Below are 14655 nucleotides of genomic sequence, written 5' to 3' on the forward strand. Positions count from 1 at the left end.
GGGATAGAAGCAGCTTCTTTGGCGTGAAGTTAGGCACAATATATTGTAAACAAACGTAAACTCACTTACTTTCTGAGTAAAGTAATACGGCTCTCACTTGGGCAGCCCATGGTAACGGTACTGTTCTAATATTACATTTTTGGCAGACGAGACACTATAGACACCTAGTATCGAGTAGTGGTATTGATAATTCACGCCATTTGACGCGTGATTGTCGCTAGATCACTATGCTATGTAGAGCCAGACTACCTTTCGCGGCGTTTTGTTTTCGTTTCGCGTCGCAGGAATGCCAGTCGGCTACGGCACCAGGACAGTCATACAAATGACAAGTGACTATTCGGGCAAATTTGTTAAACTTATTATCACTTTGCCCAACAATTTTTTATAAAAATACAATAAACTTATTATCAATTTTCCCAATGGTCACGTAGCACTAGTAACAATGTGATAAAAAAAGGTATTATAATGCCCGGGCACTACTATCAGAGAGGATAAATAAAGGAGGGTAGAGGAGAGAGGACAAGGTATAGTGGCCGATACTTATGGCGGATTGTTCCTCTATTTGTATGACCAAAGAGGATCGAGTATTATAGAGTTACTGTCAAAGTAAAACGTGTACTCACAGTGATTAGACTGCCACCTCTCGACACAAGCTTAAAACTTTGAACCTCAGTTTTGACAATTTGGCCCATATTCTTACTATTCTTAGCTTGATATGTGATAAAATGTCAAATATTAATATTAGCGCCATCTAGCCGAGCGTTCCCCAAAGGTGTAACGCCATTAAATTAAATTATCTATACGGAGTCTATACGGAGTTACATATGTCTTTGGTATGACGAAATTGACTTTAGTAATCGGACAGGCTATAATGGCTGTACCAAGGTTACAAAATGAAACCACTAAGCTACAATAATAGTATTAGACAGAACCAGCGAAATAGCAGCCACGTCTATTTAGAGACACTTCGCGTGCCGACGGCCATGGCTTTTCGTGATGAGAATCAGGAGCACGGTAGGTAGACTGATAAATTCAAAAATATTATGACATTTCACATCAGTTTAACTTAAATACTTATTTTGCAGTATGGTATTGTTCATGGCGTTTTTAATGTAAATCCTACCTTCGGGCAAATAGGTAATACAAAAATGAATGCCCAGAAATCCCCACAGTCTCTTCTATCACATATATAAAAAATGAGCCCGTAGAATTTAAGGAAAATTAGTGATTCTTTAAAAAACCCTTATAAATATTAAAAAAAAAAAGTCGATACAAAACTCCACATGGTCCTAAAGTTCCATCCTTGAGAAAATGCGAAAGGTCTGAATTAAGGCAATTTCTGTATCCAAAATGAAATATGTACCGCTACCGTATAGTTTGGTGAATAATTATTGCTTTTTTTTATTTCATGCGATTGTTTTAAGATATAAGATTTATTATAATATAAGAGAAGAAAGAACACAACCACAAGAAACACAAATTGATTTTTTCACTTTTCTTTATCATATTTGTCAAATATAATTGTAATAGGTACTTACTTAAATGTTCTATACTCCTGGTCCAAAGTAACCCGAGTTTACACCAATAACCTTTCAAAATTTTTTACATCATAAATAGAGAGCGGATTTCATGTAGCGATTTAAATATTAATATGGATACGACTCGCATAATTTATAATTTTTTCTACACGCAAAAAAAAATGCATCGGAACATAAAAGTAAAACCCTTGTTGGATGCTTTTGTGAATATCGGGCAAAAATTATGATGATAATAAATAAAGACATGTTTTTTTTTTTTAATATTTTACTTATTTAAGTTGCGCATAGCACAGTAAAAACTTCTGTTACGACTCAAAGAATAGAAAAATTAAAATAATTCACTTCCTGTACACAAACTCGTTTATTTAGAATAAAATAATTTTCTTTCAAAGTAGTTTGTTGCAAAAATAACATTAATTTAATTTGATTATTCAGCGAATTTTGCGGTTTGCGATGCACTAATAATAGATTGTAAGACCTTATTATAAACCACATGACATGTATTTAAAAAATACACTAGCCATATCCATATTAATATTTAAATCGCTACATGAAATCCGCTCTCTAATCATAAAGCATAGATGCGTGCGTAGCCGAATGCACATTTGCTCACGAAACGAAACGCTATCTCTACCGCTCTTGCGTATTGGCGCGACAGAGCCAGACTACCTTTCGCGTACCTAGAAATGCCATTCGGCTACGGTTTACGTAAAAAATGTAATTTTCTTTACAATTTCGTCGCGAATTCGCCTTAACGTTCGATTCAATTACGATAGGACTTTAATTGGATGGCGTTATTAGCGGGTGTTTGCGACTAAAATAACTCCGCTGTAACATTATAAGGCCATCGTTGTGATTTAGTTTCCAAATTACGGGAAAAGGAAGTAATTCGGTTATAGTTATTGGCGGTACGTGGGCTGGAAAGTAACGGTTATTACGGCTAGGACTTGAACATTAGGTATTATTTATTGTAGTCCTAATTTTTTAGACTCACCTACACAAGAATATGCTCTAGATTACACTTACATGATGAATGAAGTAGGACTTAAATAAAGGCTAACATTTTATTTGACGTAAACTAACCACAAATGATCAGTCACTTCATACCAAAGACATATGTAACTCCGTATAGACAGATAAGTCTAAAAAAAAACGTACCTCAGAACCATACAGAAAAAGGTACGGTGGCCTGGATGGCGTTAAACCTTCGGGGGACGCTCGGCTAGATGGCGCTAATATTCATGTTTGACATTTTAACACATATCAAGCTAAGAATATGGGCCAAATTGTCAAATCTGACGTTCAAAAGTTTTAAGCTTGTGTCGAGAGATGGCAGTCTTTGTACTGTGATTACACGTTTTACTTTGACAGTAACTCGCTATAACACTCAATCCTCTTTGCTTCATACCAAGCCGTGGACGGATCGTTCATGGCAAGTATCTTATCATACTTAAGAACACATAACTGACATTCTATTCTAACCCCCTTATTCATAAATGTACACTAAAGTTATCAATTCGATAAAGTTCGTTTATCGAATTGATAACTTTAGTGTTCGTTCGTTTCTTTCCAACGTAATGGTGTGATAGAAAGGGACAAACGAACTTTATCGGCTTGATAACTTTAGTGAACGTTTATGAATAAGGGGGTAAACATTTATTGTGCTAGCTTCTTCAATGCCCCACTGCTAGGAAAAGGCCTTTCACCATGACTTCTGAAACTCCCGTTACTGTGCGGATTTTTAATTATTTTGGTATACATACGTACATAAACATATAATCACGCCTATATCCCATAAAGGGGTAGGCAGAGCACATGAACTACTCAAGTTTCAGAGCCACTCTTGGCAAAAAGGGGTTGAAAGAATTCTAAATTGAGACATTGCAGTGAAGGTTGCAACCTCTCGCCTACGCCACAATTTAACCCATATCCCACAATCGACTTTTACGACACCCACGGGAAGAAAGGGGGTGGTGAAAGCTGTCACCACACGGTACAAAGTATTTTGGTACAATTTTTAATTAATCCTGACTTCATGTTTTAGTCTATAATAATATTTCCTACATTAACTTATTACAACAAATTCAAGGTCAGGTCATTACATTACTAAGATGTAATGTTTTTATACCCCCTTGAGGGGGACTGAAACCTAAGCGCATTTTACGCCATTACCTTTTACGCCATTTTTCTAACCAATTAAAAGGCTAAATATGTGATAACTTTCACCACTTCCGTTACATTACAATTCCATTAAACATGTATCCATTGTCGTCGGCTGGCGCTCGAATAACGTTTTCCCGTGGGAAAATGGTTATTTCCCTAACTTGTGTGACCTTGGAAGCCATGTTTTTAGCAATTTAATTAACCTAAATTTCTTAAATGAGGAAAGCCGATTCTAATTACAAAAATTGTTATGGCTTTTGTATTGGTTTTGATGCGAAGGTAACGGTTACATATCAGCAAGGATAATTTATATAGCATTTACAGTCTCCGTACTAAGGATAATTTTTAGCGCCACCTGTTAAATACTATCATAACTACACTGATGATGCCTACAATTTTTTTTTAAATTTGTGTTGGGGCATTTTCAGAATTTGAGCCCCCACAAGCGTAAGTTGTTAACAAAAATTAACGCGCTGTCAGTTTTGTGACGACAATATAAAATCTGTGTAAATATTTACTTTTTTCACATTCTGAATGTAGATAATCGCTTAAAGTTAACACAAAAACAACATATTTATTAAACTTTCATGCTTATTAATTATCGTCACAAAACTGAGTGAGTTAATTTTAGTTAACAACTTACGCTAATTGGCGGGTCCCATATTCTGAAAATGCCCATTAACGCGATACCATGATATTAAAATAAAGAAGCATGTCATTTGTTCTTATAAAGAATAAACACGCAAAAATATTTAGGGAAAAATAAATATGATTTTGGCCACTACCAGGCTGCGAAACAGCGCCATCTAGTTTTAAGCCTAAAAGATACATACATTTCAAGGGTACGCTTTTATATGTATGGGCTTTGTCAGTCCCGAATTATATAGTCCGTGGTAATATGTAGTAAGTACAGTACCTATGAACAATAATATTTAATACTGGAGGGTAGTTGTTAGGTTTTTTTTTTATATAAGTATAGTTTAAGATTTTTTATTCTCAATAATGTAATATTTAATTTATACCCTATTTCATTTTAATGATTAAATATATATATTCTTAATACTTTTTATAAAAATACTTTTTATAAGAGGTCTTTACCTGCAGAGGGGTTCTTGCAAAACCAATTTAAAAAATAAATAATAATAAAAATAAATAGGTATATAGTTTATTAAGTAAAAATTTAGTCACTTGTATGCAAGAAATAAAAGGCTTTTTTATTTTATTTTTATTATTTTATTATTCTTAATACTGTATTCTAAGTTCTTAGTTCTAATTGTATCTAGTTATATTTATTATGAAATGTCAACGAGCAATCTTTTGATTTTCTCTCCCTATATCATCTACTGCAGGTCTAGCACATGATGGCCGCGGGAGTATCGCCGCGAGATAGACTACCTGTCCTTATGTCATTAATACAATTAGACAAAGACGTGTCATCTATCTCGCGGCGACATACTCCCGCGGCCATCATGTGCTAGGCCTATTGACCCCCACATTTTACGAGACAGCGAGATAATCTTTAAACGAGTTACCTTCCACTCGGAGGGACATCGCTTTTATATTTACTTGCGGTCGCTACAAGCTCTTAACCCTTCATAAATATAATCTGATCCTTTCACAAGGATCCCATCTTGGTTTTTAGGGTTCCGTACCTGAAAAAGGAAAAACGGAACCCTTATAGGATCACTCGTGTCCGTCTGTCACAGCCAATTTTCTCCGAAACAACCGAACCGATTAATTCGAAATTTGGCACATATATGTAAATATGTGACCCAAAGACGGACATGTAATTTAAATTAAGTAAATTCAATTATACCCCACAGGCCCACTTTTGGGGGGTAAAAGTGAAAATTAAAAATCAAAGTTTCTAGAACTATATTGTGTTACATATCAAATGAAAGAGCTTTTTATAAGTATTTCAAAAATATTTTTTATAATAGTAATTTTCAAGTAATTTAAGAAAATAGGCAAATAATGACCACCCCCCCCCTTATCTCCGAAACTACTAAGCGTAAAATTTTCAAAAAATACACTAGACTTCGATCTATAGATTACAGGAAAACCTATTAGAAATCTACAGTAAAGCGTAAGTTGGACTTAAAAGAAAAAACTCAAATTACGAATTTCACTCAGTACCGCTGCAAGGAGTTACCAAATCTCTTGAAATTGAGCGCGTTTGAATATTACATATAAACTCATTTCTGTTTCGTTTTGTTCAAAATATCGATTATTCGCAAAAATGACGTAAGTTCCTACTAAAAAGGAGGCGCCTAAGTCCTTCTTGTAGTGTACGGAATAGGGTATGCAAAAACCGGTTAACTTAAAAAACCGGTTAATAACCGAGACTTTTCCTTCAAAACCGGTTAACCGGTTATTAACCGGTTTTGAGGATTTTTGGTAAATGGCCGTACTACGCTATAATTACCATTACCTTTAAGAATTCTGATGTTGATGATATCGTAGCAGGTATTACTTGCACGATGAAGATCATTTTTATCCAGTTTTGGAAATTTGGTAAATGCGGAAATTGCTTAAAAAAGGCTTGTGTGGTTTGAATGTGATTCGACAGTTGCATTTTCTAGGCATGTCGCGAAGGACTACAGCTCCCAGAGCCCAAAGTAATACAAGCAATTGATGTAAGAAAACCAAGATCTCCATTTTACCTTTCTTTTAAAAAATATAGTTTGAAATATACGGTAGACTCCGGTCCGGTTACAACGACGCTCAAGGGACCGCTGATATTACGTCGTACTAACCAGATGTCGTACAAAACAAATTTCATTTCTTTTAATTAAAAGTAATATCTACATCTCTATTACTAAAACATTTCAATCAATAGGTTTATTTACAGGGTATTATTATCATCATAGTATTAATACCTTATTTTATTGTGACTTGTTTAGTTAGAAAAGTCCTTCTTAGTATGCGTGCTTGCTCATCATTTGTAAGTAAAGCTAGTTTATACGCAATCGAAAAATACAAATTGGGTTCTATTTAGCTTATAAGATTAGACCCGAGGCGATCAAATTGTTAAAATTTTAAAGTTACTTGTGGCTTATGCGATAAATTTTAAATTTCCAAAAAGTTACTTGGCCACAATGTAATCTTGCTACTTGTTGTAGGCAATATTAAACTGAAGACTGGGGGCCGTGCTCGGGTGGAAGTAGCCTTGTTTCCTCAATTTACTAGTAAAACTAAAAACGTTGTCGCTCGTCGTTGCAACCGGACTTGACGGACGGATTCTGTGTAAAATGTGTCGTAAAAAGCGGCTGGTCGTTCAAATCGGAGTCGTAATAAACGGATGTACTTTCATACTATCACATACGAAAACCAAATAAATACCTGTGCTTATGTCGTTGTAAGAGGCTGGACGTTAGGTCTATGCGGAGTCGAAATATACTAACCGCACTGTACTGTATTGTATAAAATGTGTAATTGAGTAGACTCGGGACTCATTAGGATTCCGTAGTCAACTAGGAACCCTTATAGTTTCGCCATGTCTGTCTGTCCGTCCGTCCGTCCGTCCGCGGATAATCTCAGTGACCGTTAGCACTAGAAAGCTGAAATTTGGTACCAATATGTATATCAATCACGCCGATAAAGTGGTAAAAAAAAATGCTTTGTTAGGGTACCCCCCTACATGTAAAGTGGGGACTGTTTTTTTTTCATTGCAACCCCAACGTGTGATATATTGTTGGATAGGTATTTAAAAATGAATAAGGGTTTACTAAAATAGTTTTTTGATAATATTAATATTTTCGGAAATAATCGTTCCTAAAGGAAAAAAAAGTGTGTCCCCCCCCCCTCTAACTTTTGAACCATATGTTTAAAAAATGTGAAAAAAATCACAAAAGTACAACTTTATAAAGACTTTTTAGGAAAATTGTTTTGAACTTGATAGGTTCAGTAGTTTTTGAGAAAAATACGGAAAACTACGGAACCCTACACTGAGCGTGGCCCGACACGCACTTGGCCGGTTTTTTTTTTAAATAAAATCATTACAGATAATAATGTTGTCAATGAAAAGTAATGAATAAATCTTTATTATTACAAAACATTAAATAATTACGTATTTTTGAACCTTTTAATGCCTAATTTTCCAAATTTTGAGAAATAAATACAGTTTCGGTTATTAACCGGTTAGAGACTATAAAAACCGGTTTTTAACAGAGGCCAAAAAGTCTCGGTTAACCGGTTTTTCGGTTAACCGATTAACCGGTTTGCACACCCTAGTACGGAACCCTTGCAACGCGAGTACAACTCGCACTTGGTCGGTTTTTTTTATCAAGTAATATATTGATGGATAGGTAATAAATAAATCACTTTGATAGTTGCCCGTGTGGTGACGGGTAAAAGTCGACTGTGGGATATGGGTTAATGTGGCGTAGGCTAGACGCCGGCTATCACTGCAATGCATTGAGCAATAAGTATGGGAAGAGTTATAACTCCATATCGATACCTTTGGGTTCAATTGGCGTAAAGGACAAAATGCAGGTTTTCAGGAGAAGCAAAAAACAACTTTTTTTTTAGAAAAATGTTTATATCTTTTTTGTTTTTTGACCTATATTTGTGACGTATATAGAAAAATATGTAGATTTTTAGTATCCTTAACCTAGTCTAGCAACCGTAGTGATAATCTAAACGGTTTAGAAGTTAGATGGTTGTAAAGGACACGTCAAAATGCTATGAACGTCCTTTACACCCACGATTTTTTTGAACAATTAGAGTTGATAGGGTCGTAAATGACGGTCTTAGATGATTTTTATACAAATTCGGGGCGTAAATGTAACCGGAATGGTACAAATGGCAACTGTTTTTAGCTTAGTTTACAATTGAGAAACTTGAAAAATGTATCAAAACGTAGTTAATATGGCATAGAATAGCCACAATAGTGTTACAGTGTATATTTATCTAAATATTTAGCAAAGACAAAGAACAAGACTATTTTATATCCAGTTTTGCAATAAAGAAACAACATTTGCTTAAAAACTATCTAATATTTTGGAAAGTTATTATTTTAGTACTCGCCGCTGTCTCAATAAGTTACGCATTCAGTATTTAATTCTAGCAGGGAAACGCTTTCGTAGTTTAAGTAAATATAAAAACACTAATGGTAATCACGTAAACTTTAATCAGCAACTGTGAACAGTAGACTATATTAATACGACAGTAATTTTAAGTCTAAAGTAGAAAGAAGTTCTAAGAATAACTAAAGAGTTAAGTACCTATTTATAAACGCAAGTTAGGACGCGTATACAAACTGTGACCAACTAATAAATAATAGTAACTGTAGTCAAGACTACTAATAACCGATTGTGGTGCTTGCTATGTCAAGCCCTACGGTCGGTGTCGCGTCACTAGTTGGCGCGGGTGGAGCTGTCAGAGGATCGTCCGCCATTACCGCGTCGTGCTATGAATTGTCCCAAGCTACGCTCTGTTTTCTAAGTGTTATGTATTAAAACCTGTATTTGATGATGTCTGGTGTTTTCCCCTTTAACAGGTCAGAAGTGAGATCCGTGAACTACACGTGCGATATATTGTAATTGGCGTAAAAGCCGTATTTGCCTACTCATTATTGTTCACGAAAGTAACGCCGGTTCTTGTGAATTTACTATACTTCTGGCACCATTCATCATTGAATACTGAAAACAGATAATCGGTAAAGCCTTGGTAAGGCATATTTTCGAGAAGAAAAGGTTAAGTAAGTTACTGATGATCCAGTACGTGATTGAAGGCCATGTCGTTATACGACTTGGATACAATACAAAAAGGTGGTAGAATTACAGAGTACCTATGGTAAGCTTTATCGTGTCGTTTCAATTATTGGAACTATGTTCAAGTCACGTAAGTTATAATTTATATATGTTGTGACAAGTTCAAGAACTGAATGTTACTGTATGAGATCTTGAATCAAGGACAACTTGTGAAATGTTATGTTATACACTTGTTAAAGAAGAGTTTTTACCTATTGCGCATAAGCAGCAGTCTTAATTCTTATCTTTATTGACATGGACTGATGTCATTAATAATTTTATTGCCATTGACTCTTAGTCTACTCTTCAAAATATTCAAAGAACAGTAATAATAATATGGACTATGAATGCCAACTATGGCAGCTAGATGACTACAATAACATCATAGTCAGGCACCATAATAATTGCCCTGGATCCTAATCATATAAAATCCATTCATCGGTAACCAGCGCAGAAAGTTCTGTAGTTGCATTGGAAATGCTTATGATATTTTATCAGTTAAGGTTTTTGATTTATTATTGAGCTTTATTAGAACACTTTGTCTATACCTAATGGTTTTTACTGGATTACCATTATGAGAGTTTGGTGATTTAATATTGAGTACCTATTATTGTCGCTAAAAATATTTTAAGCACTGAATGAAGGTAATTAGTTGAGAACTACCTGTGTGGTGTGTGAATATTACTCCTTGGATGTTATTATTGCAATTAATAATATAATGGAATCTTAAATACCTATTTATGCATTACCGGCATTGCTGTCATGGGTTATTGAACAGCATGTTTCTCTTTTCACAAAATTGAGTGTTGTGTGAAGTGTGGCATTATTAATTATGCAGGCATGTTGGTAATAAATGTAATTTCAGAAAAAGTTGTTGCTTCAATTGTATGTTCACAGAATAAACATGTTATCCTGAGGTTATTATTTACCAGAGAGATGAACAAGAGGGATGGGTGTCTGCCAATCTGCACACCCATAATAGAAGCTTAGTTCCTGCAAAACGATTGCACAAATATGTGTAATATTGTTGTGTGTAAATGGAGGTACATAAAATATAGTAAGCGGGACAAAATTGAACATGGTAAGGTCAAATTATATCATATGAGGTTTCACTTTTATGTGATTGATATTCACATATGTAATTTGAAGTAATAAATAGTAGTTCATGGTTAAAATAATGTCAATTTATTACTGATCAAATATAAAACTCACATACAAATTATTATATGAGCCTCTTGGACTTCCCAAGAGATATGAGTGGACATGGACACTGAATAACTAAAATAGAGCTAATGTGTCAATGTTTTAGAAATAAAATAGAACAGGCTAGCATGACCACCAAGGGCCTGTGATGTCCAAGTAGAAGGATTGAGGTGATATGTATTGTTAACAAGATCATGTCACTCATGTCATTGATTTATTATACTGTTTTGCTAGAATGTGGCATACGGATATAAAAGAGTGTGTGAGTTGACTTATCCTCACTTTTGTCATCTTTGAGTCAGGTACCAACTGTTAATGTTGACAGTGCTATATCAGGCAGTAATATGAATGAATAAAATAGACAGGGCACATGATTATGTTATGATTTTTGCAGAACATCTAAACCTTAATTGTTGGTCATATGATGTGATGGAAAATTATTATTTCCTTTTTGTATGAGAGCAAAGTCTTGATTAGTGATGAAAATTATTGGGTTATCTATAATCACATTGCCCCAGGTTAGATGATACATCTAAGTTCAGCTTCAAGCGTTCATGAGAGAATCAAGTTAATGAGTGAAGGGAAATAATGTTACTTATTTAATTTTGACAAATTATATTTGTATCTAATTTATGTGAAATGTTATATGTTGTTAGAATTCAAAATGGCTTCACATTGCTCCAGCTGCATGATGGGAGTTGTCACCAAACTGTATGGTGCAAGGAATTATTGGCTGTGAAGTAAATATTTGATGAGAAGCAACTGAAGGTAAAATGTTAATGGTTGCCAAGTTTGATGATACAGCATCAAAGACTGACACAAGTTGAGTATTTTTAACTAAAGTTCTTTGTTTGAATAATTTGAAGTATAAAATTGTCAATGTCATGGGACAAGTGCAACGAATGTACTACTAACTGGTAAAAAGATAAATACACAATAAAATATTGATGTATCAATTTGCATAGAACAATTACATGTCTTGAAATGGAAGTGATTTTAATAGAACAATTGATATCTTGGTATAGCTAAACCATGTTGGAATACCTAAAGTCAACACTGTGAGCACATGTTTAAAAAAAAAAAAGATATCAATATTCTTGATAGAGTATCTGAATTTGAGTACCTATCTCATGGTCGTTCATCGGGTTGCATAGGTATCAGTCTGTTCGAAGCTGTCATCATTATTACCCCTATAAAATGCTTCATAGATGAGCACAGGTCTCTCTCCTCGAAATTCATATATATAATTAATTCTAAAGAGACAGATAAATTACATTTATAAAAAAAAATAGTAAGGGTTGTACCTTACCTAAATTCGTGCGACTAATCTAAACATAGAATGTTATGGCGAACACAGTTATTGCCTAAGAATTGTGGTTACAGAATATACTGGCAGGAGTCTGCTCGCCTATGCGGCGATGCGAGTCTGCACGCCTGAGCGGCGGTGCCAGTCTGCTCGCCTATGCGGCGGTGCGAGTCTGCACGCCTGCGATGCGGTGCCAGTCTGCTCGCCTATGCGGCGGTGTGAGTCTGCTCGCCTACGAGGCGGTGCCAGTCTGCTCGCCTACGAGGCGGTGCCAGTCTGCTCGCCTATGCGGCGGTGTGAGTCTGCTCGCCTACGAGGCGGTGCCAGTCTGCTCGCCTACGAGGCGGTGCGAGTCTGCACGCCTGCGAGGCGGTGCAAGTCTGCTCGCCTATGCGGCGGTGCGAGTCTGCTCGCCTACGAGGCGGTGCCAGTCTGCTCGCCTATGCGGCGGTGCGAGTCTGCACGCCTGCGAGGCGGTGCAAGTCTGCTCGCCTATGCGGCGGTGCGAGTCTGCTCGCCTACGAGGCGGTGTGAGTCTGCTCGCCTACGAGGCGGTGTGAATCTGCACGCCTGCGAGGCGGTGCAAGTCTGCTCGCCTACGAGGCGGTGCAAGTCTGCTCGCCTACGAGGCGGTGTGAGTCTGCTCGCCTGCGAGGCAGTGTGAGTCTGCACGTACCACGAGCCCGTGAGGATAAACGCTTAGCGAGCCTAGACGTATCAGCTTAAAGAGCTATGATACGAATGATTAACAAACCTGTGAGGAGTGTCAGCTTAGCGAGCTATGACACCAATGCTTAGCGAGCCTGTAAGACGTATCAGCTTAGCGAGCCATGATACAAATGATTAAAAAACCTGTGAGGAGTGTCAGCTTAGCGAGCTATGACACCAATGCTTAGCGAGCCTGTAAGATGTATCAGCTTAGGGAGCCATGATACGAATGATTAACAAACCTGTGAGGAGTGTCAGCTTAGCGAGCTATGACACCAATGCTTAGCGAGCCTGTAAGATGTATCAGCTTAGCGAGCTATGATACGAATGATTAACAAACCTGTGAGGAGTGTCAGCTTAGCGAGCTATGACACCAATGCTTAACGAGCCATGATACGAATATTTCTTAGTGAGCCCAATAAATAAAATTATCTTAGAGCCCATGTTAAGTATCAGCTTAAAGAGCTATGATACCAATGCCTAAAGAGCCCCATAAATATAATTTAATTTAAAGAGATATGAGGTATCAGCTTAAAGAGCTTATGATACTAATGCTTAAAGAGCCCCATATATTTAAATTAGCTTAAAGAGCTATTATACCAATGCTTAAAGAGCTCCCATAAATATAATTTAGTTTAAAGAGATGTGAGGTATCAGCTTAAAGAGCTTATGATACAAATGCTTAAAGAGCCCCATATATCTAAATTAGCTTAAAGAGCCCCATATATAAATTAGCTTAAAGAGCCCCAGGTGTAATTTAGCTCAATGAGCCCATATATTAATTAGCTTAAAGAGCCCCATATATAATTTAGCTTATAGAGCCTATGTGAGGTATCAGCTTAAAGAGCTTATGATACTAATGCTTTGGGAGCCTATGTGACGTATCAGCTTAAAGAGCTTATGATACAAATTCTTAAAGAGCCCGTGATCTTAATAACTTTAAAGAGATTGTTGTACAAAACTGTTTGTATAGCAACTTAAAGAGCACAAGTTCTTTTGCTGGTTGTTTTTGTTTTAATTATGTTTCTTGATGAAATAATAATAGTTGTCTACATGAAGCTTACTCTAAAAGCAAGCTTAAGACAGCCGCCATTAGTCTAACGTCGTGATGTTATCCTTTAGACTTTGATATTTGATTTAATAGGAAGTTGTTTTAAATGTCTATGATCCTTCCTTAAAAGTTGTTGGCTGTGAGTGCGATATTCGCCTACATGATGTTTTCCTTTTAGGCCAAACACATGGCAGTGGATAATAGCGCATCAGTTGAAAAAAATACCACACTGTAGTATTTAAAGGGCCAACAGTAATAAAATCGTAACTCTGATGTGGCCTCAACATTAGGAGATTACTTTCGAAGTGAGAGATGCCAATTGGTATCGTTTTCGTTTGTCTTAGAAGCTATCGGATATGCTGAGCTCCAATCGGCTGCGACACAAGTCTGATGGAACGACTTGGAAGGCGCAGAAGGTGCAGGAGTTCTGTGGTGCTGCTGCTGGTCTTCGTGGGCGAAGAATTCTCATCAGGGAGGCCGAGCTAATAACCGATTGTGGTGCTTGCTATGTCAAGCCCTACGGTCGGTGTCGCGTCACTAGTTGGCGCGGGTGGAGCTGTCAGAGGATCGTCCGCCATTACCGCGTCGTGCTATGAATTGTCCCAAGCTACGCTCTGTTTTCTAAGTGTTATGTATTAAAACCTGTATTTGATGATGTCTGGTGTTTTCCCCTTTAACACTACCTACTATGTTGATTCATATTTTTGATAATTTTAAAACAGAAGATTGTTATTTAGTCTAAAACCTGTTAAATAACAATAATCTTAATTATGAGTTCAATCCTAGAAATATTATAGTCAATGCTTTAAGTACCTGGGTACATAGCCAAGTTACCAAACGCTAACGCTCATTCGCTAGCGAAACGCACCTGTTATTGTCACACTAAATGTTAGTATAGTCTACTGTTAAAGTTTACTGCCGGCGTAGCTGAAT

The 14655-nt window shown here is 36.5% G+C and overlaps 1 protein-coding gene across 1 annotated transcript; it reads left to right on the forward strand.

The window, feature by feature from the left end:
• The first annotated feature begins 893 nt into the window (after positions 1 to 893).
• LOC125233518 lies at positions 894 to 14394 on the forward strand. Its single transcript, XM_048139562.1, has 3 exons — positions 894 to 1014; positions 12041 to 12623; positions 14067 to 14394. The coding sequence occupies exons 1-3, from the start codon at positions 894 to 896 to the stop codon at positions 14083 to 14085; spliced, it is 723 nt and encodes a 240-aa protein (XP_047995519.1). The 3' UTR covers positions 14086 to 14394.
• Positions 14395 to 14655: the final 261 nt, after the last annotated feature.

Source organism: Leguminivora glycinivorella, chromosome 14 (genome assembly GCF_023078275.1).
Source record: "Leguminivora glycinivorella isolate SPB_JAAS2020 chromosome 14, LegGlyc_1.1, whole genome shotgun sequence".
Classification (NCBI taxonomy): Eukaryota; Metazoa; Arthropoda; class Insecta; order Lepidoptera; family Tortricidae; genus Leguminivora; species Leguminivora glycinivorella.

What these genes read in the sequence shown, in the direction of transcription:
- LOC125233518 (XM_048139562.1), top strand. Translation starts at nt 894, where the DNA reads ATGAAACCACTAAGCTACAATAATAGTATTAGACAGAACCAGCGAAAT. An exon ending in TGATGAGAATCAGGAGCACG is followed by an intron (nt 1,015 to 12,040) that starts GTAGGTAGACTG and finishes TTGTGGTTACAG; the next exon opens with AATATACTGGCAGGAGTCTG.